Here is a 24405-nt window from a genome sequence, read left to right as displayed (position 1 = left end):
GACTGATACAGGCTTCCTTGGAGGCATTACATTAAATCCTTCTGACTTCAACAAAAAAAGCATCATGTTCATAGAATTCATTTTCTGAAAAATGAGGCTATCCTCAGTCTACAGTCCCTGCAGGTTTCATATTTTCCAAGTCTTCACTTGGAAAGAAGGGAACGGGAGCATTTGTTATGTATCAGGTACGAGCCACAGTATTAGGTATACGAGCTGTACGCAGTTTTACACTATTTCACTTGTTCCTCACAGTACTGTTCATCGTGGAATAATACTGTCATTTTTACAGATGAGAGCCTGGAAGTCAGAAAGGGTTGGTGGCTCTTGAGCAGTCACACGGCGCTTCAGGTTCACCTTGTCCTAAGGCCAGTGCTTCTCCCACTGCTCCCACAGTGGTAGCGTTGGCATCTCCCCCTCCCCGCCCACCAGGGCGGCTCCCTAGGTGTGGTGGGCTTCAGCTTCCCTCAGTCCCATAGAGCACCCATCAGTTTCAAGGAGAAATACCCCCTACCCCAACCAACTAATATAAGTTTCTTTTTTGAGGATTCAGGAGGCGTTTCCAGGACGATTGAGGTTATTTGAAGTGTTGGCAGGGTTGGCAGTTCCAGTTGATGCTGGCGGATGGAGCAGAGGGCAGCCCTGGGGAGAAGCACTTAGCTGGGCGGTTCAGAGAGTGGACTCGGGCCCCACGTTGCCTGCGATGCATTAGACGTGCCTGCCGCAGGCGAAGAAAAGGGACGGGACGGCTTGTGAGATTATTTCCTGCCCCTTTGGAAACAGGCAGGCCTGAGCTTGAACCTGTGCGTCACTGTCCAGCTGGGTGACTTTGGAATCTCGGACGAGTCACTCTGTGTCTGTCGCATCATTAAAATACAGTAAAAAAACTTGCAGGACTGTTTTGAAGAGAGGGTATTGCCTAGTGACAACCAGCTTCTCCCTAGTCCTGCTTCCGGGGGGAGCTTGGGCTCCTTTTCACCCTTGCACGAGCTCCTCCTGTTGCGGAGGGTGGGCTCTAGAGCATGCGGGCTCAGTAGCTGTGGCACACAGGGCTTCGTTGGTTGTGTGGCACGTGGGCTTAGTTGCCCCGTGGCCGGTGGGAGCTTAGTTCCCCAACCAGGGATCAAACCCATGTCCCCTGCATTGGAAGGCGGATTCTTAACCACTGGACCACCACCCTCAGTCTTAAATAAGGGAATCTGACGCGTCTTTTGGGGTTTTCTAAGGGGTGCCCCAGCTCTTTCTCAGAGTGGGACTGAGCACTTCCTGCCAGTGCTCACTTCATTGCCATTAAGGCTTGGGAGCTCTCGCCAGGACACTACACACGGGGCCCTCCTCCCAGGCACATGGCCTTTGCACAATTTAAGTGAAACTGTGGTTCCTCGCACCTCACCCCACAGAGGTAGTAATTCCGCTGGGACTTTGTGGTAGTATTCTTGGGTCACTTTTTATGGGTTTCTATTGTATATGACTCCAAGGGTTCTTATAAAGATGATGTGAGAGAAGGTTTTTCAGACACTTAGCGCCATGCCTGCCCATGTGAGAGACAGAAATAAATGAGTTCATTTATTAATTATTCACAGATACTTGTTAACTACATGCTGCGTGTCAGACTGGGAATACTTGTGTGTGTATCTATAAATACACATATGCACACACATTCACACATATACACATTTATATGTATTTGTTTTCATATACTATATGCATGTGTTATATAAACATGCATTTTGTATATATTTTTACAGCTTATGTATGTGTGTATAATTTTCTTAACACCAGGCTCTGTAAATAAAGTTTCTATTTGTCTTTAGCACATCAAAACCGAATAACGAGATGACTTCTCATCAGGGGTTGGGGATGTTTCCAGATAGTCTGCTCTATACTGTAAACTGCACTGTGCTGTGCTTAGTTGCTCAGTCATGTCCAACTCTGTGACCCCATGGACTGTAGCCCACCAGGCTCCTCTGTCCATGGGCTTCTCCAGCCAGGAATACTAGAGTGGGTTGCCATGCCCTTCCCCAGGGGATCTTCTCAACCCAGGGATCGAATCCAGGTCTCCTGCATTGCAGGTGGATTCTTTACCATCTGAGTCACCAGGGAAGCCCATGCTATAAACTAGGTAAAATTAACTTTGGGAAGCCTTGTGGGATACCTCCAAAGGTGAACAAGGCAACCTCCAGAGCCGCAGAAAGTGACATATGAGAGTCCCCTGTGTCTGCAGACAGAAGAGGGGGCTCTGAAGGTGGAGATGCCCTGGGCAGAGGAAGCAAACGATGGTTTTAAATATTAGCCTCTAATTGAACCTCACAAGAGGAGACAATGTTAATTGCAGCCACTAATTATTGTATGAACTGCTCCCTACATGAGCAGCTCCACACAGCGTGTTCCAGTGGGAGCAGCTTGGGCGTTTAACAAGGGTTGATGAGTCTCTCACATGATGCAAGGGCGGCCAGCACATAAGCATACCACGTGGTCTTGTGTCGATGTCTGTATGCACGGTGTGTGTTGCGTGCAGCTAAGCGAGTAGCACCCTCCCTCCTTGACTCGCCTCTTACAGTCATGCAGTAACACCATCCACTCAGTCCTAAGATATCTTGAGTGCCTGCTCTGTTCTAGACTCAGCAATACAGGTAGATTAGGGCCCTAGAAGAATGATGCTCTGTGGAAGTTAGGGTTTTGTCTATATCTCCTGCACCTGGATCAGTGCCGGCACATAGTTCATGCTCAATAAATGTTTATAAACGAATGATATGTAATATGCATACATACATGCCTACATATATATAATGAATACATACTTTATGTTAGTGTTTTATGTCTATTACAATGTATGTATCACTCCCAGGTGGTGCTAGTGGCAAAGAACCAGCCTGCTAATGCAGGTTCAATCCCTGGGTCGGGAAGATGCCCTGGAGGAGGAAATGGCAACCCACTCCAGTGTTCTTGCCTGGAGAATCCCATGGACAGAGGAGCCTGGCACACTGCAGTCCATAGGGTCGTGAAGAGTCAGACACGATGGAAGCTACTGGGCATGCATCACTGTGTTACAGCTACAGAGTAATATGGACATGGGTTATTCGTTAGTGGGTTTCTGCTGTATACATCTTACTGTCTAAGTAGTTTTGTAACCTAATTTTTCCTCCAGCTTCTTCCTGCCCCATGTCCCTAAAAGAGAAAAACACAGAAGACCACAAGCTTACCCTTGGCCTCAAAACGCAACCTCATTTGTGTAGCGGCAGTCCTGACCGATCGCTGGTCCGGGAGGTGGAAGAAGGCCCAGCCCTCCCTCATGCCCTCTTCTCCTGGTGCCCCCCTCCCGTGTCTCTCGAGCTGACTCTGGCATGGGCTTGTTTTGTCTGCCTCCAAGACTGGTGGGGCCGCCGCATCCACTTCACCTAATGACTTGGTCTCTGCAATCAGCGGACTACCTGGTTTTTGAGCTGAAGCGGGAAAGGTGTACTGATTGCTGATTACACAGACTCTGAATTTCCCAAATCCATCTTCCTGGGAGGTGTCTGCTGAGCATGATGTGCTGCTGCTGCTGCTGCTAAGTCGCTTCAGTCGTGTCCGACTCTGTACGACCCCATAGACGGCAGCCCACCAGGTTCCCCCATCCCTGGGATTCTCCAGGCAAGAACACTGGAGTGGGTTGCCATTTCCTCCTCCAATGCATGAAAGTGAAAAGTGAAAGTGAAGTCGCTCAGTCGTGTCCGACTCCTAGCGACCCCATGGACTGCAGCCCACCAGGCTCCTCCATCCGTGGGATTCTCCAGGCAAGAGTACTGGAGTGGGGTGCCATTGCCTTCTCCAGAGCATGATGTGCATCCCCAGGTAAATTGGAAGGTGGAGCCCAGAGGGCAAGGGGCGTGGTGGAGAGTGAGGGGGTATCAGCAGGTCCCCGGAACTACCTGCCTCATCTGTCTGTCGATGGTTTTCTTGTTCTCGACTCTGCTTGCTGTCTAGCTAACTAACTCATTAAGCTGCCCTTGCTTTCCACCCCTGCTTCTCCTCTGCAGATGGTGAAAAGCTTTCAGAGGCCTGCATTCCAGCCTCCTTATTCTCTGTGTGACCTTGGCGGACCACCTCAGTGCTGCAGGGACACCCACCCAGTTGCTACTTGTTCTCTCAGAATTAAAAGATAGTAACGCCACTGCTGGCCAAGCCTTTCCTCTCTGCCACACTCATTCTGTGCTCATAGCAGCCCTGTGAAGGGGCCACTGCTGCCTCCATTTTACCCATGGGGATCAGAGAGGTTGAGTAACTTGCTGAAGGTCACACAGCCTGTGGGTGGGAGAGCTTGGATTTGAACCCAGGCATCCTGGCTCCAGAGCCTACTTTCATGATCATGATAATGCGGATCGGACCCACTTCAGGTCCCCATTTCCTCTGCTCAGCTGCTTAGTTCCAGCCCAGAGCACCCCGTCCCTAAGACCCAGCACCTGCGCTGTTCCTGTCCTCCAGGAGGGCCCCTGCAGGTCAAGGTTGGAGGGCCTCCTCTGCGTGATGTTGACATGGGCCAAGGTCACCCAAGCACAACTGGGAGGGGACATCTGGGCTCCTCTCGCTTGGCTCACATGGCACAGGGGCCTCACCTGAGAACCCAAGACCTGGCTGCCTGACTTTGTGGTCTCTTGACTGTGTGACCGTGGGCGGGTCTTTTTGCTGCTCTGGTGCTCAGTCTCCTCATCTCTAAAGGGAACATTCACCACGTGCCTGGCATGGCCCTGACGTGCCTGACATGCCTGGCATGGCCCTGATGGGGCCGTTGGGTAGCATCTCTGTGTCTTAGAAACACACTGATGCCTCGTCCCCTCGCCTCCCAGGGATGCTGTCATCCTGGCCCACTAGCAAGGAGCTGAGCTCTGGCGACGCTCCTGCCGTCTCCTGGGATTGTGCGCCCAGCCGTCTTCCCGGTGTCTCGAGCTGACAAGCACCCCCTCGCCGCCCCACAGTGTGTTATTTCCTCTGACAGTCCGCCAGCCTCCTGCCTGGGGGCCCCCGCCTCAGACCGCCTCTCACCTCATCAGCACCGAGCTGGGGATTTCACAGCTGGCAGTTTCAATCAGCCGCGATGTTCCACCAGCCCCTGTGCACACCCCCCACCTCTCCACGCCGCCCCTTCCCTCGTCAGCTGGGCTTGACCCTTCGGCTTCCTCGGTCTTTGCTCACTCTCTCTCAAATTGAAAAAGACACACGATCAGGGAAAAGGCACAGACTTACAATACCGTGGATGGACCGGCTGGCCTGCTACAGGGATCTGAATGTGTCCCTGCAAAGGGAGCCCTGGGCCTCACTGGCTTTCCCAGGGGCAGGCAGACAGAGCCCCAGAAAGACACTGGCCGGTGAGCGAGGCAGACCAGAGGTTTGCCCCTTGCTGCCCCAAGTGACTTCCCTGGCCTCAGTTTCCTCATCTGCAAAATAAAAGCCATCCCAGGCTCAGAGAAGGGCTGTACTGTTCGTGAGTTTCAGGAGGAGCTGAGAGCCGTACTTAAATGGACCCAGAGTCCTTACGTTTTCACCCTTCACGCTCTCATCAGTTGGTATATACCTGTTGCCTAAGACAACAGTCAAAAAGAAACTTGACCGAAGAGCAGCTTGAAGGAAAAATCCTATCCCTCACCCACCTTTGCTCCTATCTGTAAATATTCTCAGCTCTCCACTGCTTTCCCAGCTGCACATGTGCTGTTTGCATGGAGACCTGGGCGTCATATTTTCTGTTCTTTTCTGCTTGCTTGACATTATTTTGCGAAGGGTTCCCCGCTGGCGCCACCCTGGTTGCTAGTGTTGGCTTCTGTCCGAGCATCAGAGCGACGCACTGCACTGCAGTTTCCCTACCAGTCCCCACGGCAGGGCGGCGGGGCGGCTCTCGGGCTCTCGGTGCCATCAGTAGCTCCATTCCAAGCGTCCTCGGGTCCAGGGCCTTGCTCTGCACCCCCCCTTTTAATGTTTATTATTTATTTTATTGTTGGTTGCACTGGGTCTTCACTGCTGCATACTGGCTTTCTCTAGTTGAACTGCATGAGCGTCTAATTGCGGTGGCCTCTCTGGTTGCAGAGCACAGTCTCTAGGTGCACAGACTTCAGTAGTCGTGACTCGCAGGCTCAGTAGTTGTGACACACGGGCTTAGATGCCCTGCGGCGTGTGGGATCTTCCCAGACCAGGAGTCGAACTCATGTCCCTTGCGTTGGCAGGCAGAATCTTAACCTCTGGACCAGCAGGGAAGCCCTGCTCTGCCTTTTGACTCTTCCCCCCACTAGGATTAGCTCCCAGAAGGTGGGTCTCTGGGTTTAATCCAGAGTTTCTCAGGCTGGACGCTGGTGACACTCTTGTGAAGTAATCGGTCCTCAGTGGTGGGGCTGCTCTGTGAACTGAGGATGTTGGACAGCACCTTTGGCCTGTGCTCTGCGAGAGGCCACCAGACCTCCGTGTGACAACCAGCAACACCTCCACACAGCGTCCCCCGAAGGGCAGACTCACCCTCAGCCGACAGTCATTGTGCGAACGGGGAGCAGTGTGTGGAAAACGTTACACATGGCAGTTGGAGGCTTCCAGAGAGTCTGGATGAAATCCGATTAGGGTGGAAAGTAACTGGATGAGCACAGGTGGAGTCTGCTGCACCCGCCTCAGTTCCAGCTCGAGTTCCATTCAGGCCTCCCCCAGGCCTCAGCTCTTCATCTGCGAAATGGGGACAGTGATAGAGCCGCGTGCCAGGTTCGTGAGCAGAGAGTGACGGCAGGAGCCCAAAACGCTGAACGAGGCGCTGGGCATGGAAAGGTCTCAGGACACGTCAGTGGTGCTGGCCAGCTCCAGAGGGAGCCCCGCTGGGGTTTCTGTCTTTGCCCGTGCTGCCTTTGAGGGTGGCGGGAGGGCTGAGGGAGCCTGGGTGGCAGAGTTGAAAGGGTGCTCTTCTGCCCTCCCCGCAACCTCCCGCTCCACATCCACCCCGGGGCGGGACTCAGCCTCCAGAACTGGCCTCAGTGGCTCTCCTGGGAAACATCACTGAGTCTTACGTCCGCCATCCATCTAGGGTGTTCTGTGTGGGGTCGCACAGGCTGGGTCTAGCATTTCTGGTGTGTGTGAGCTCCTGAGGCATCTATTTCCTCCTCTGAAATCTGCAGCATCTGTCTGAGGCTCCATGAGCCCTTAGGGAGAGCCCCTCGTGGGTACCCACCATGTCACAGGGTCCCGGTGAACACCAGGCTCCTCCCCAGAGCTCTTGTAAGTGAGTGGGGGTCTTGCTCAGGGCCAACGTGTGCTGTGGTCTCTATCCCCAGGAGAAGTACGTGGAGGAGCTCGCCGCAATACGACAGACCCTGCAGACTGACCTCGAGACGTCCATCCGACGGATCGCCGACCTGCAGGCAGCCTTGGAGGAGGTGGCATCCAGCGACAGCGACACAGAGAGGTGCCTGCGAGGGGCAGGCGGGGCGGGGCGGACTGGGGGCTGCACCCTGGGGGCTCTGCGGTCTTCAGTGGGCAGGGCTCCCCTCTCCAGTCTGGGGGCCCGGGGATTCAGGCACACTGGGGGTGAGAGGATAACTGGCTGGCTCAGGCGAGCAGAGGCGGGATGCTCCCCGCTGGTGGTACAGTCCTTGCTGTGGTCCTGGGCTGGTGACCGCTGCTCAGAGGCGGACCGCTGCCGACTCCCCCGTGAAGGTGTTCGTTTTCAACATCAGTGTGATACAGACCCAGTGGACTCGCCATGTTCTGGCCTCTAAATGAAGGGCTTTATCTAAAAAATCCTCAGTTTGTGCGAAAATCGCTTCCACGCCAATATCCTGAGGATTTCTATGACGCCCCACTAATGTGCAAAGCTGCGAAATTGCTGGTAAAATGGCAAATCCTGATCCTGCAGCCGCTTCCCAGCTCATGGTCACATTCAGGGTCCCCGTTCCACCCTGCCCCCCACCAGTTTTATTAGAGTCATGACAGGACCAGCGTCTGTAATTACAAACCCCTGGCGTCAATACTACTCACTCCGTGCTTGGGCTGGCTTCTCTGTTAATAGAAATGCTGGAGCTTTTGCATTAATTATAAAGGGAATTAATGACTGTATATACAAGTATTGGAAGTTTTTACAAATGAGCAAAACTTTTAAACCATTTTTACTTGCACAGAAGTAGATTGCTTTTCTAATAAACAGTAAAAGTTCTAAAAATAACAAGACTGAAAAGAGGCAGAGAGTCTGTTCTTGGAGGTACAGGGACAGGCTGGGCAGGTGTGACAGGGAACCAGGGACAACAACCTTTGAAACAGCCTGTGTTCAGGACAGTGTGAGGGGCAAGATGGTCACAGGACCCCCGGTGTGAAAAAATGGCATCTTGGATCTGGACGAGCCCAGGCCATGCGTGGGATACTTGCAGCTGGAAGAGGGGGAGGCCTGGGGAGGGCGCAGGTGCTACCTTTCATCCAGCCCGATTTCCAATCAGGGATCTGGGGGTTCATTTCAAACTTGAACCAGGGGTTTAAGTTTGTCAGCTAGCTGGCTCAGATGGTAAAGAATCTGCCTGCGATGCAGGAGACATGGGTTCGATTCCTGGATGGGAAAGATCCCCTAGAGAAGGAAATGGCAACCCAGTCTAGTATTCTTGCTTGGAGAATCCCATGGACAATGGAGCCTGGCAGGCTACAGTCCATGGGGATTAAAAGAGTCTGGCACAACTTACCAACTACCACCTGCGTTCTTATCTGGAGAATCCCCTGGACAAAGGGGCCTGGTTGGCTACAGTCATTGGGGTCGCAAAGAATCAGGCATGACTGAGTGACCTAACACTTTTACTTTCCTCCAGTTATTCAGCCTCTCTGAGCCTCAGTCTCTTCATCTGTAAGATGGGTTGATAATAAGTGAGTGAAAAAATCCGACCCTGGCACAGGCCCGTGTACTTGGCGGGGCTCAGCCATCGTCAGTTTCATTCATTCTTCCGTGTGATCGGCTCTACCTGTTCCACGCCACACTGAGCTGGGTGTTTGTCTCAGTCAGCTTGCTTCTTGTCATCATGTGTCTCTGTCTTAGAGACACAGGGAGATTAAATAACTTGCCTGGGGACAGGCGGAAGTTAAATTCCTGAGGAGTAGAGAGGGAGGAGAGCACAGGCCTCTGCCTCCATGGAGCCCACATTCCGTGTGTGTGTGTGTGTGTGTGTGTGTGTGTGTGTGTGTCCCTGCCCGTGAATACAGTGGGCAGACTGGTGAATGGAACACTACAGTAGGAGTTACAAAGACAGAGAACACGATGCTTTGATGAATAGCAGGGGCGTACACCTGGCCTCTCTGAGAGGAAGAATTGAACTGATACCCGGGCTGAAAGAAGGAGCCAGAGGCAGGAGCTCCAGAGAAAAGTGAGTCAGGGCCGACAAGGAGTGTTCTGGAAGTAAACAGCCTGCCCACGTGAGATGAATGGGAAAAAGCGAAAGTCTCCTGCTCTTCTTCCTTCCCTCTCTCCCACCTTTCTTCGCCTTTTGAAGTGGCCCACTGTGTCCTCATGAAGCGCCCCAGGACCCCAGGCAGGATCAGCAGCATAACCCATGAGTCCACGGAGTAATGAGAACCTGGGGCTTTTTGTTCAGAATCAGTTCAGTTCAGTCGCTCGGTCGTGTCCAACTCTTTGCGACCCCATGGACTGCAGCACGCCAGGCTTCCCTTCCATTACTAACTCCCAGAGCTTGCTCAAACTCAGGTCCATTGACTCGGTGATGCCATCCAACCATCTCATCCTCTGTAGTCCCCTTCTCCTCCTGCCTTCGGTCTTTCCCAGCATCAGGGTCTTTTCAAATGAGTCAGCTCTTTGCATCAGGTGGCCAAAGTACTGGAGTTTCAGCTTCAGCATCAGTCCTTCCAATGAATATTCAGGACTGATTTCCTTTAGGATGGACTGGTTGGACCTCCTAGCAGGCCAAGGAACTCTCAAGAGTCTTCTCCAACACCACAGTTAAAAAGCATTAATTCTTCGGTTCTCAGCTTTCTTTATAGTCCAACTCTAACATCGATGATGTGACTACTGGAAAAAACATAGCTTTGACTAGACGAACTTTTGTTGGCAAAGTAATGTCTCTCTTTTTTAATATGTTGTCTAGGTTGGTCATAACTTTTTTTCCAAGGAGCAAACGTCTTTTAATTTCATGGCTGCAGTCACCATCTGCAGTGATTTTGGAGCCCCCCAAAATAAAGTCTCTCACTATTTCCATTGTTTCCCCATCTATTTGCCATGAAGTCTTGGGACCAGATGCCATGATCTTAGTGTTCTGAATGTTGAGTTTTAAACCAACTTTTTCACTCTCCTCTTTCACTTTCATCAAGATGCTCTTTAGTTTTTCTTTGCTTTCTGCCGTAAGGGTAGTGTCATCTGCATATCTGAGGTTATTGATATTTCTCCTGGCAATCTTGATCCCAGCTTGTGCTTCATCCAGCCCAGCGTTTCTCATGATGTACTCTGCATATAAGTTAAATTATCAGAGTGACAGTATACAGCCTTGACATACTCCTTTCCTGATTTGGAAAGAGTCTGTTCCATGTCCAGTTCTATTGCTTCCTGACCTGCACACAGATTTCTCAGGAGGCAGATCAGGTGGTCTGGTATTCCCATCTCTTTAAGAATTTTCCACAGTCTGTTGTGATCCACACAGTTAAAGGCTTTGGCATAGTTAATAAAGCAGAAGTAGATTTTTTTCTAGAACTCTCTTGCTTTTTTGATGATCCAGCAGATGTCAGCAATTTGATCTCTGGTTCCTTTTCTAAATCCATCTTGAACATGTGGAAGTTCACAGTTCACATACTGTTGAAGCCTGGCTTGGAGAATTTAGAGCATTACTTTGATAGCATGTGAGATGAGTACAATTGTGCGGTAGTTTGAACATTCTTTGGCATTGCCTTTCTTTGGGATTGGAGTGAAAACTGACCTTTTCTAGTTGTGTGGCCACTGCTGAGTTTTCCAAATTTGCTGACATATTGAGTGCAGCACTTTCACAGCATCATCTTTCAGGATTTGAAATAGCTCAACTGGAATTCCATCACCTCCACTAGCTTTGTTTGTAGTGATGTTTCCTAAGGCCCACTTGACTTTGCATTCCAGGATGTCTGGCTCTAGGTGAGTGATCACACCATCATGATTATCTGGGTTGTGCAGATCTTTTTTGTGTAGTTCTTCTGTGTATTCTTGCCACCTCTTCTTAATGTCTTATGCTTCTGTTAGGTTCATACCATTTCTTTCCTTTATTTTGCCCATCTTTGCTTGAAATATTCCCTTGGTATCTCTAATTTTCTTGAAGAGATCTCTAGTCTTTCCCATTCTATTGTTTTCCTCTATTTCTTTGCATTGATTGCTGAGGAAGGCTTTCTTATCTCTCCTTGCTATTCTTTGGAACTCTGCATTCACATGGGTATATCTTTTAACTTAGATGACCGTTATATCTACTACTGTGGGCAAGAATACCTTAGAAGACATGGAGTAGCCATCATGGTCAACAAGAGTCCAAAATGCAGTACTTGGATACAGTCACAAAAACAACAGAATGATCTCTGTTCATTTCCAAGGCAAACTGTTCTGTATCACAGTAATCGAAGTCTATGCCCTGACCAGTAATGCTGAAGAAGCTGAAGTTGAATGGCTTTATGAAGGCCTACAAGACCTTCTAGAACTAACACCCCCAAAAGATGTCCTTTTCATTATAGGGGACTGGAATGCAAAAGTAGGAAGTCAAGAAATACCTGGAGTAACAGGCAAATTTGGCCTTGGAGTACAGAATGAAGCAGGGCAAAGGCTAACAGAGTTTTGCCAAGAGAATGCACTGGTCATAGCAAACACCCTCTTCCATCACCAGATTGTCAATACCGAAATCAGATTGATTACATTCTTTGCAGCCAAAGATGGAGAAGCTCTATACAGTCTGCAAAAACAAGACCAGGAGCTGACTGTGGCTCAGATCATGAACTCCTTATTCCCAAAATCAGACCTAAATTGAAGAAAGTAGGGAAAATCACTAGACCATTCAGGTATGACCTAAATCAAATCCTTTACTATTATACAGTGGAAGTGAGAAATAGATTCAAGGGATTAGATCTGATAGGGTGCCTGAAGAACTAGGGACAGAGGTTCATGACATTGTACAGGAGGCAGGGATCAAGACCATCCCCAAGAAAAAGAAATGCAAAAAGGCAAAACGGTTGTCTGAGGAGGTCTTACAAATAGCTGTGAAAAGAAGAGAAGCAAAAAGCAAAGGAGAAAACGAAAGATATACCTGTTCATTCAGAATGGATTCGGAATTTCACGGCAGTCACAGCAAAGCTGCACCACACGCAGGCCCCTCTGGGCGCGGGCTGCGAGCCTGTGAAGCCGCCCTGAGCCCAGGATGCTTCCTGGGAAGCATCTCCTAATCCTCAGCTGCCTTGGCCTCTCTGTCTTATAACTCCCACGGAGCGTGGGTTTCAGTAATGACGTAGGCGTGGGAGGAAACGGGAAAAGTCGCCCAGAAAGAAGGCTCAACACTTCTTAAGACCATCCAAGCCATGCTGTCTGGTCACTGCACAGTTAAATTGGTTATCAACGAGAAAAAGAAGTGTGCGGGACCCTGGGGTGGAGAGCCGCCGTCCAGAGCAGGGCCCCGCTCAAGCCGGGTTCTGCAGGCGCTCTTCCCCGGCAGCTCCGCCCTGCACGCCCCTCATAATTGCCTCATTGCCGGGGGACGGCAGTGTTGATTGGAGCCTGAGGGATTGGTCCAGGTACGTCTCTGAACTGAGCTCTCAATTAGGATTCAAACCCACCCTGGGAGAGAGACAGAGCGATGCTTCAGCTGGAGGTGAGGCTCTTTGAGAGACTTGTTCAAATTATGAAGAGTCACATTTCCCCATGTTGGGAATTAGATCCGAGTGTAACAGGCCTTCCAGGCTGGAAACGTGGCTACGTGCTCAGAAAGCCAGGAGGCCGGTGCAGCAGCGTTTCAGCGCATGCTCGCCAGCACGGGTGCCCTTGCGCTATAACTTAGACTCGGGCATCAGCCTCCTTAGATTAGTGGAGGAACACTTTAAGCTGTTCCCCCAGGCTCAGAGAACGCTCATGACTCGTGCATCAGCCGACAGCCCCATCTATTCTTGCCCAGGGTCTGTGGCATCATCACCTTAGCTGGGAGTTTGGGATGGGGTTGGTGGGGAGTTCAGAAAGGTCAGTGGATGACCCTTGACCCCTAGGTCAGCCAAGAGTTTCCACGCCAGCTGGCTCCATCTGAGACGAAGGCTGTGGAAAGGCGTCCTCTGGTGCTGTGTTGAGTGTAAGTTGTACATTTTCCAACATCTATGCTGCTAACTTGACGAATTTGAGCTGCGGTGAGAGAAGTAGAAAGATCTGGGCCTAAGCACAGATTGCGGCTGCCACCGAGGGCATCATCCCGCTTCGGCTTATTCAGTAGTGGGCCCAGGCTCTAGCCAGACTGCAAGAGTTCCTGCTGTGAAGTAGGGCAGGCTTGAGGCCCGCCCACCCCTCTCTTCCCACAAAGCTCTTAACCTCCTGATTTTGCTTAGAAGTGGCTCACAACATTTCTCTGTTATTCTGAGACATTCCAAGTTACATCCCAGGGCCCTTAGTGCAGGACCGCAGGCTCATATGACGCCACGGAGGACACTGGTCTTTCTTTCTTTCTTAAATTTATTTTTGACTGTGCTGAGTCTTCATTGCTGCGCGTAGGTTCTCTCTAGTTGCGGCGAGTGGGAGCTACTCTTCTTTGTGGTGTGTGGACTTCTCATTGCGTCCACCTCTCTCGTTGTGGAGCGTGGGCCTAGGTGCGTGGGCTCAGTAACTGTGGTGCTGAGTTGCCCCCACAGAGTGTGGAACCTTCACAGACCAGGGATGGAGCCCATGTCCCCTTCATTGGCAGGCAGATTCTTAACCACTGGACCGCCGGGGAGGTCCAGATACCCAGCCAGTGGGCTTCTTGGGGAACGAGGGCTCCAACCACTTCATCCGCCCTGGCGTCACAGGACACACTGACTATCGTGCTACTGGCGTCTCTTCCCTGAGGGCTGACTTTGTGCCAGGCTACACAGCCTACCCGCCTTCCATGCATAGTTCTCACAACAGCCCTCTGAGGGTGGTAACCATTACCACCCCCAGTTTACAGATGAAGAAACTGCAGCTTAGACAAGTCAGGAAACTGGCCCCAGTTCACACAGTAAGTGATGGGGCTGTGATTTGATTCCAGGTTGACCCCGTCACCCACACTTCCCATGAGCAAGCCCTGCTGTCATGTCAGACATACCCCATCTTTCCCCTTTCTCTTGTCAAAGTCTTGGTTCTCTGCCAAGTTTACTGGCCTGTCATCCTGGTGAGCTTGTGTCTGTCGCTGTGATGCGGGGCCAGTGCATCTGTGCGTCACTTCCCGGGCAGTGTTTGTATTCAGACCAGAGCTGTCTGGCAAAGGCTCCATGGAAAGGAATACAGTGGGAGACATTTAATTACTTCTGTTGCTCACCAGCAGTCCACCTGTCCACAAGTGCCTGGCCCATGTTCCTCTTGAAAAGTCACAGGAACCAAGGCAAGAGAAAGAACCACTGAGCACGTGTCAGGAGATGGGGGAGAAACCAGGGACCACATACCATGTACCAATGCTGGCAGCAGTGCCAAGGAGATCAGGACCAGGGACAGGTCGCCTGCCCTTCCTGGGCCTCTGCTTGCCTGCCCAGCAGATTAAAATCATCACCATCATCACCATCACCATCATTGAGTCCCTCCTGTGTTGGGGCGGAAGGAACGGTCAGGAACAGGCAGACATGGGTGTGCCTCCTGAGCTTGAGGTCAGACTTTTTCTTCATGGCGTGGAAGGGTCAGTGCGTTTTAAACTCTCTGGTTAGGAAGAACCCCCTATTACACCAAAGGAAACGCCTAGAGAAAATTCTACCTCAGGATGGAGTGTAGCCATTCTCGGATTGGAGTGAGGGAGGAGGGTTCCCTGTGGGTGGACTCAGTATTTAAATCTGCCTTCCTTCTGAAAGGGCTCTTCCCCCAGACTAGAGACGCGCTTTGAGATTCCAGTTGTGCTGTGCCTTGGTTAGTTATATTGTGCTCTAAAGATGTTCCCTTGCAGGCTCCAGGTAAAGATCAGTATTCAGTCCACTGAAGTGGGTGAGGAAGTACACCTGGTTGCCCAGACCTTGTCTGCTGCAGAGCTCAAGGCCAGTCGCCCTCAGGGTTATGGGGATGTTCGCTTGTCCAGGCACCCACCGGGATCTCTGGGCCCAGCCTCTCTTACTCAGGCTCACAGACTCCTGGGTGGACAGTGGGCCCGAAGCTCCTTCCTCTCAGTCATCAGGCCTCCAGCCACACGGTGGCCAGTTTTTTTTCCCTTCCTCCCTGCTCTCGAGCAAGAGAAACCTTGTTCTTCTGTTTCTAAGGGGAGTGCCACACCATTTTGAACTGTACGGGTTGCACTGCAGGGCTCTTCAGTTCTTTTTTTTCTTTCTCTGAGCATTTCAGAAGATGCAGCCCTATTCACTCAAACCCTTCCCTCTGCTTTCCAGGCCCCCCGCCTACCACATTCTAGTTTCTTTGGTCAGCTGGAACCAGAGTCCTTATCTGGGGTCTGTGAACTGGTAGATCAAGTGAGGGGTGTCCATGCATGAGTTCTAGAGATTATACCATGAACCCAGAGATTCTGCACTAAAATTTGAGTCTGTGTTTGTGCATCTGGGGAGGTGGAAGTCCCACAGTCCTCATAAACGATGCTTATAAAAGGCCCAGGACTCCTGCTCTAGGACCTCGGTGCATCCTCTCCATTGTGCATGGTCTTTAAGCGTCCAAGCTAGACAGGGCCTCAGCATCTTGGTCCAGAATCCTTATTTCACAGACAGGGACGCCATCACCCCAGACGGGACAGAAGGCTGAGGCCACACGGAGGGCACAAGGATTCAGTCACTGTCCTTCCCAGCCTGGCGCTCCTTCCGCAGCCCCAGCGCACAGAGCCTTAGAGGAGACTCAGACACCAGTGGGAACAGAGCTGGCGCTACTCACTTAGACTACTTCAGTTAAAGTTCTGAAGTGTTTTTAAATAGTTTGTTAAAAAGTTGTATCAAAAAAAAATTATCCTCAAGAAGATTTAGGGTCATTAGAAAAGATACTTTCATTCTATCTCTTGCTGTCGTAGCAAATTAGCTCAAATTTCATAACACAGGAATGCCCCTGCCTCACGTCAAAGTGACAGACGCAAGTTCGCCGGCGTGACAGGCCAGTGACTTGGCCAAGAACAAAGACCTTGACAAGACAAAGGGCTGGAATCTGAGTCTCCCTGGGCTAGAATCAAAGTGTCAACAGGGCTCTGCTCCTTCTGGAGTCTCTGGAGGAGAGTCTATTTCCTCACCAGCTTCCAGAAGACACCCACATCCCTTGGCTCATGGCCCCTTCCATCCTCAGAGCCAGAAATGTTGCATCTCTGACTGTTGTTCCATAGTCACAAGTCCCTCTGACCGAACCTGGAGAAAGGTCTCTGCTTTTAAGGACCAGAGTCATTAGAGGGGGCCCACCCTGATAATGCAGGACAGCCTGCCTGTCTCAAGATCCTTGATCTTAACCACATCTGCATGCCCTTTTTAACACCTCAGGAAACACAGTCACAGATTCCTGAGATAAAGATTGAGATGTTGACATCTTTGGGGTCATTATTCTGCCTCTCAAAGCGTGGTTCACAAAAGGTGCTTTTCGTTATACTGAGGAAGTCAGCAGATTTTTCTTTAAAAGGCCAGATAGTAAATATTACAGCTTCTCAGGCAGTGTGGTCTCTGTTGTAGCCGCCCTACTCTGCTATTGAGGAGCAAAAGCAGTCACAGATAAAATGCAAATGAGTGGCAGTGGCTATGTTCCAATAAAGCTTTATTAATAAGAACAGATATGTAGATTCAGTCCCCTGTCATTTACAGACCCCTCTTCTATTGGATTCACCAGACACCATCCAAGAGAACTTCCAGTCTGGCCTGAGCCGTGGGGCCAAAGGGACAAATAAGCTATGTTCTTGGCCTGGGAAGGGCCCTTACAGTCTGATGGGGATGAAGCAATGTTAGTAGAAGTCAGAAGAGTGACTGGTCCTTGAGGGAAGGGACCAAGGCTACAGGTGCCTCTCAGAAGAAGTGACCAGGGCTTCTGGGAAGGACTTGCCCAGATTCCACTGAAGAACAAAGCTGGGAGGTCCAGGCCTGAGGAGCCAGGCTTGCGTGTTTGAAGTTTGCGGTTTGACTGTCTGTACCCGTATACTGGGCGACTACACTCTGGCTAGGAGCGTGAGCCGAGTAGCTCTTACAGACCTGGGTTTCAAAGCTCTGTGGCCTTGGACAGGGGTGTCAGCTTCCTCAGCTCCATGAGGGAGACTGGCAAGGTGGCTAGTGGGATCACGTGTAAAACATGTTTGTTGAATCAAGGGTTCTCCCCAAAGAAGAACCACTATTGTAATTAGCCTCTGAGTTTCCCAGAGTGCACTGAGGAAGCTGACCGCCGCAGCCCCGTGTCTGATGTGCAGGCAGTCACAAAGGATGGAAAGCCAGTGCCTCGCCCGCTGACAGTTATGATGCTATTATAGCAGTACTAGGCGTGCTAAAACAGGAGCAAGGGTAATGGTTGCCACCCTTTAATTAACACTGCTTATTTGCCAAGAACCATGCTGAGACGTTCATAAGGGTGATCTTACTTGGTCAGCTCCACAGAGCTTGGGCAGAGGCCCATGATTAGCTACATTTTACAAAGGAGCTGAGAAGGCTCAGAGGAGATGAGGGACTTGCCTAAGATCACACAGCAGCAGAGGTCAGAGGCGGGACTCAAACCCAAGTTTATAACATCAAAGACTGTGTTCTTCCCCAGGCCCTGGCAGCCCAAGAGTAACACTGTTTCTTGTGCCTCCTCCTAGCGTCCAGACAGCAGTGGACTGCGGCGGCGGCAGTGGCAGAAAAGAGACGTAAGTGAGCCCTGAATAGAACTGAGCCAGTGACACCGAAGCCAGAGACGAGCCCCTGGCTGTGTCCAGTGTGCAGAAGGAACACCCACCTGGACAGTCACCGCAGTGTCCACAGGAGCTCTGACTCCTTGGTCATAACACCCAGCACCGGGGACATACTACTGAACCGTAGGCTTCTCGTAGACAAAGAGAAGCCTCTGACTTACCGCGCTGGTCAGACACTGTCAGAAGGACAGACGTCAGTTGCCTCAGAAGAGCTTCTAGACTGACACTTGAGCCCTGCACATTCTGTCCTGACTTACCCTCCACCTGGGACTCCTCTTCCTGTATCTCCCGCGCCCTCCGTACCTGTGTGGGTGTGGTTCCCTCCACCCGACGCTCCCTTCTCCAGGCCTGTGTGGCCGAGCTCCAACCTTCACAGAGGACGTAGCCCAGCAGCCACTACTGCGTTCCTCCCCTTACACCTCTAAGAAACAAATCAGGCCTCCCTCTCTGTCCTCCTTAGAACCCAAAGTCGGTCTTCATCTAGGGCACTGATAGTTTTCTTTTTGATTTTATGGTTATTTATATAGATGTCTACTCTGCTCAGATGGGCTCTTGAAGACAGGGTCAATGTTGAGTTCATGTTTATAGCTCCTTCCCATGGCACTGCTGCTGCTACTGCTCCTAAGTCGCTCCAGTCATGTCCGACTCTGTGCGACCCCATAGATGTCTGGCAGCCCACCAGGCTCCCCCGTCCCTGGGATTCTCCAGGCAAGAACACTGGAGTGGGTTGCCATTTCCTTCTCCAGTGCATGAAAGTGAAAAGTGAAAGTGAAGTCGCTCAGTCGTGTCCGACTCTCAGCGACCCCATGGACTGCAGCCTACCAGGCTCCTCCATCCATGGGATTTTCCAGGCAAGAGAACTGGAGTGGGGTGCCATTGCCTTCTCTGTCCCATGGCACAGAGTGTTCTATAAAGAAACAAAATTTGTGAATATATACATTTATTATATATCGTAAATGAGTGACTATATCAACCAGCAAGTGAAATAATCATTCAATACCCACATCAGTGACAGGCTCCCACAGGCCTCTCCCTGTGCTGCTTTCAGAAATAGGGGTGTACAATTAAGTCTCTGTCCACAGAGACATTCCAGCTAAGCAGGCAAGCAGTTAAGACCTTCACAACTGATAGAGTCCATGAACATATTTGGTCTGAAATCCAATGCCAAATTTTACTCCACAATTGGAAAATACCTTGGCATCTATATTATTTATCTTCCCAAGGAATAGCAGTGATTTTTAACATGAACATTGGAATTGGAGGGACCAGGGTTTGCATCCCAGCTTCACCCCTGACTAACTAGGTGACCTTGGTTAAGACCCACACTGGCCTCCCCAGATCCCTCCTCTCATCTATGTCACAGGTACGGTGCTGGCTCCCGCCTCTCAGGGATGGTATTGTGAGCACTGGTAAAGTGATACATGTTCAGCACTTAGCACCACGCCTGGCTCACGCTGAGGGGTGAATACCTAGTTATTGCCGTGGCTGTGGTTGTCGTCGTGTTGACAACATCTTGCATTCTGGTTCTAGAGATAACGTCTCCACCCTCAGCTCCCAGCCGGAGGGCAGTCTGCAGTCTTGGTTGAGTTGTACTCTGTCCCTGGCCACAGACACCGCAAGGACCCCCTCTCGACAGTCAGCCATCAGCAGCCGTATCCTCAGCCCCAGGTAAGAGTATCCCCTGCTGCCTCTGGGTGACCAGTAGTTCAAGGAATCACAGGCTTCCTATGTTGCTGTTTAAGTCTTCGATTTCCTGTGTCCTAGACAAGGACATGCATGGTCCAATTTGAGGTATGACCCTGCCACTTCTTAGCTGTGTGACTTAAGGCAGGTCAGTTACCCTCTCTGAGCCTTCACTTCCTCATCTGTAAAGCAGGAAATATAATTGTATTTACTGCCCCAAACAGTCAAAATGAAGAGGATCTAATACAGCCCATGTAATGCATGGTTTTCCAGATGATTTCAAATAGCATGGGGCGAGCATTTTTAAAAATAGCTGTAGATTTAGTATGTTTGCTTTCCATATAAGGCAAGTCCTTCCTGGAGAAGGCAATGGCACCCCACTCCAGTACTCTTGCCTGGAAAATCCCATGGATGGAGGAGCCTGGTGGGCTACAGTCCATGGGGTCGCTGAGAGTCAGACACGACTGAACGACTTCACTTTCACTTTTCACTTTCCTGCATTGGAGAAGGAAATGGCAACCCACTCCAGTGTTCTTGCCTGGAGAATCCCAGGGACGGGGGAGCCTGGTGGGCTGCTGTCTGTGGGGTCGCACAGAGTCGGACACGACTGAGGCAACTTAGCAGCAGCAAGGCAAGTCCTACTAATTTTCCATTTATAGATAGTTTTGTATTTAAATTTTCTTTATAAACATGTTTACTAAAGTTTTTTTGGCTTTGTTTCTTTTAATGGGAAGTCTGTATAAAGACAGTTAGGCTGGATGATGTCTTCCTTGGAAATCTCAGCTTCCTTTGAATGTCAGAATTTTATATTTTGTTTCCTACCATGGAAGGAGGCATATTCAGTCATGCCTTGAGATGGGACCCTCACAAGTCTATAGGATTGCCAATAATAATTTGCTCCAACAAATGGGCCTCAGCCTCAGCTGCAGGACTTAAATCTGTCTTCCCTCTTGCTTTCCAGCTCCATTCCTCTCAGCTCATTTGGTTTTCCTTTTCAAGGGCAGCCCTCTTGTAATGAGGAGCCAATGGCCATAAATCAGAAATTATGGATTAAACAGATGCGTAATTAAGATGAAATGCACACTGCTTGTGTGATAACAGAAGAGCCAATGTGATAAGATAGAAAAATCACATACTAATGAAGCAGACCCAGACAAGCCCTTGCTGACTTGAAACGGGTTTGCTCTGAAGCAGGAGGCTGTCTTTACGGAAAGAAGTGGGTGGGAGTTCTTGCCAAGCTTTCGGGCATGTTCAGCAAATGGCAAATGTCTGCTGATAATCTTAGGCTGAAAGATTTGATGTTGAAAATATCAAAGGGAGGCCCTGAGAATGGGGCGCATCGGGGGAGTTAATTAAAGCAAGATTATCTGATTACCACTCTTAATTAAAAGCAAAGACCTGTGTGGAAAAAGAGGCATGTCCACGGCGAACTCTGAATGCTGAGGACTTTTTCTCTCCTGATAACTAAATAACTTCTGGTCTCCCTGATCAGCCAGTGTATCAGGAAGCAGAGGCCAGAGCTGAATGTGCAAGCACTTTAACATAATATCCAAAAGTTTCATAATTATATTAGGTGCACGATAAGGAATTACACCCTGAGCTGAATGGGAGATGAGAGGCTGAAGTGATTTCTGTACATGGACTGAAGTCAGAGCATCTGGCTTCCAATCCCATGGCTGCTCCTCTGCAGCTGTGAGACTTGGGGCAAAGGTTTTGTTTGTTTGATGATTTTTAATGGAGTATAGTTGATTGGCAGCGTTGTGTTAGTTTCTGCTGTTCAGCAAAGTGAGTCAGTTATGCATGTACATGTATCCACTCCTTTTTAGATTATTTTCCTGTATATCATTACAGAGTATTGATTGGAGTTGCCTGTGCTATACAGTAGGTCCTTATTACTTATCTATTTTATATATAGCAGTGTATATATGGGGCTTCCCTGGTGGCTCGGTGGTAAAGAATCCGCCGGCTGATGCAGGAGAATTGGATTCGATCCCTGGAGAAAGACATGGCAACCCACTCCAGTATTCTTGCCTGGGAAATCCCACGGACAGAGGACCCTCAAGGGTTACAAGCCGTGGGGTGGCAAAAGCGTCAGACACAACTGAGTGGCTGAACAACAACTGTGTGTACATGTCAGTTCCAGTTCCCCGGTGTATCCCTTTCTCCCTTCCCCCATTAGCAACCATAAATTTGGGGCAAGTTGCTTAACTTTCCATGTTTTCTTGTGAGTAAACCATTGTCAGGATTAACTAGAAGATGCACTCAGAGCCCAGCTCCTAGAAAGAGCTCAATAAAACCAGCTGCTTTCCTGGTGTTGGTATTTGATGCCCAGAGTAACCCCAGGGAACTGATGCCATCACCTCCATGCTGCACAGGAGCAACTGATTGAGGCAAACTCAGCCACACCCCAGCTCCTGTAGCTTCGCCCCGGGCAGCACCTCCAGGCAGCCCTTGCTAGAGCCCAGCCCCTCTTTCCCTGCCCACTCCCCTCCAAGTCCTCAGGTCAGCTGCAGCTCAGAGCAGAGGGGCCTGCACCAAGGAAAGCAGTGGAGCAGGAGGCAAGAAGGGACCAGAAGCCCCTTGTCATTTTCTTCATGTTGGTGTCCCTCTGGCTGGCACACAGATGGTGCTCCATAAATGTTCGTTGAATGAGTAACTGACCATAACAGCAACACTTGAGCAGAAATGCTAACTGTACTTGGTCACAACTCAGCTTTGTGATTCAGAGACGGTCAGTAATTTGCTCCATGTCATCAGGAGGGAAGCAAAAGAGCAAGGATTTGAACTCTGGTTTAAATCCTTCCAAAGCCTGTATTGTGTTTGCCATGCTGCCATGACTCTGACTTTTATCCAGGAGGCGAATCACTCACCTGGCAAAGTTTACTGGCAAAGAGCTGGCCCGTTATTATTAAAACTATATAAGGGTCAGTATTCAACATCCATCCAAATGATATTTATTAAGTGCCTACTGAGTGCCAGATTCCATGGCGTTAAGCCTTGAAAATTTTGAGCCCTTATTAACCTATTAACCTGTAAACATACTCTTTGTAGTATGTTTACAGTTTAAAGATTCTAGAACTTCTGAGTTATAAGGGACCATTAGATTATTTATTATTAGTCCGATCCTCTCATTATATAAATGGGAAAAAGTGAGGTCTGCAGAGGGAACTATCTTACCTAAGCTTATAATAAAGACTGACCCAGAGTTCAGGTGCCTTGACAGCCAGCTTTATAATCTCTAAATACTTCTCCCTTTTATTAGAATATAACTGAGAAGGCGATAGTCCTCTTGGCCACACCCCAACCTCAGCTCCCTTCCAAAAGGTGTCCACTGTCTTCAGTTTGGTGTGTATCCTTCCACATCTTTCTCTATGTATTCATAAATACACATGTACCTGTAGCAAATACATAGCATATTTGTGGGCTTTTAAAACACAGACGTGATATGATGCTACATTATGTACCTCTGTCTGTGTGTGTGAAGTTGTTTCAGTTGTGTCCAACTCTGTGTGACCCTTTGAACTGTAGCCCACCAGGCTCCTGAGTCCATAGGATTCTCCAGGCAAGAACACTGGAGCGGGTTGCCATGCCCTAAATGTATGTATCTAAATTCTCAAAGTACTTCTTTCTTTCCTTCAATAATATACTTTAGAGATCACGCCCTGTCTGTTCACATAAGTCTATCTCATTCTTTTAAATTCCTGCAGAAAATCTTAAAATGATGCCATGGATTTATTAAACTGTACTCCTGTTTCACTTTCAGTTGATTTCAGGATATTTGCTATTAACCTGTTGTGTGTGTGTGCTTAGTCACGTCCAACTCTTTGTGACCCCATGAACTGTAGCCTGCCAGGCTCCTCTGTCCAAGGCATTTCCCAGGCAATAATACTGGAGAGGGTTGCCATTGCCTCCTCCAGGGGATCTTCCTAACCCAGGGATAGAGCCCTCCTTTCTTTTATCTCCTGAATTGACAGGCAGATTCTTTGTCACTGAGCCACCTGGGAAGCCCTGTTAACCTGTTAGCCTTTAAACACATACACACACACTCTTGTGCACAGGGCAAATGATTCTCTACGTCAAAGGGAATTTGCATTTTAAACTTGACCAGATGCTACCAGGTCATCGGGGCGCTGTCCGTGCTGAGGAGGTGGAGGCAGGTTAGAGACAAGGGGAACTCTATGGCATGCACCCCCATATGACCTGGCCCATCACAGGGCTCAACAAATGAGTCTCTTGGACGTTCCCAAATTTGACTGAAAAAGAAGGTCACTCTAAAAAAAGAAGAGAGGGAGAAAGCAGTCTTCTGCCAAAAAAATAAAAGCATTCCTTGTATTATTTATAAGAGGACATCAACTCAAGAGAAATATGCCTAAAGCTTGATGATTTACAGCCCAGGAGTCATGAAGCTGCTGATAAATGCAAGAGCTTCTGGAGATGGAGACACTAAATTACCTCCGTGCCCCTGGGGAGGGAGCTTATGGGCTTGGTGGTGGCAGCTGGCTTGGCTCCAGAGCCTCTCTTGATGGCCGGCTGCAGCTGGTGCCAGGGTGCCCAGCCCATGGTGTGCCCGGCCCTGCAGGGTGCCCGCCTCTCCCTCCTGCCCCCTGGGCTACCACCCTGCTGGCAAAGTGTTCCAGTAAAGGGTTCTCTCCTCTCCCTTCCAGTCCTCACAGCACCTCGGGCTCTCGTCCAAAGCCCCATGCCCACGTCCCTCAGAACCTCAGCCTTGGTCACTCACACGGCTCTGCAGGGTCCAAGC

General features: G+C 49.9%; 1 protein-coding gene across 7 annotated transcripts in view; it reads left to right on the top strand.

Annotated features, from left to right (window-relative positions):
* MYO18B (myosin XVIIIB) overlaps window positions 1–24405 on the top strand; it is a 229256-nt gene that overhangs the window by 186262 nt on the left and 18589 nt on the right. For all 7 annotated transcript variants that reach the window (XM_044930013.2, XM_025267427.3, XM_044930011.2 and 4 more), the window contains 3 exons: window positions 7275–7405; window positions 17871–17918; window positions 19494–19631. In XM_044930013.2, coding sequence (XP_044785948.2) covers window positions 7275–7405; window positions 17871–17918; window positions 19494–19631 — 317 coding nt within the window. The remainder of the gene's footprint in view (window positions 1–7274; window positions 7406–17870; window positions 17919–19493; window positions 19632–24405) is intronic.

The sequence above is a fragment of the Bubalus bubalis genome, chromosome 17 (genome assembly GCF_019923935.1).
Source record: "Bubalus bubalis isolate 160015118507 breed Murrah chromosome 17, NDDB_SH_1, whole genome shotgun sequence".
Lineage (NCBI taxonomy): Eukaryota > Metazoa > Chordata > Mammalia > Artiodactyla > Bovidae > Bubalus > Bubalus bubalis.
This window is presented reverse-complemented; position numbering and strand designations above follow the sequence as displayed.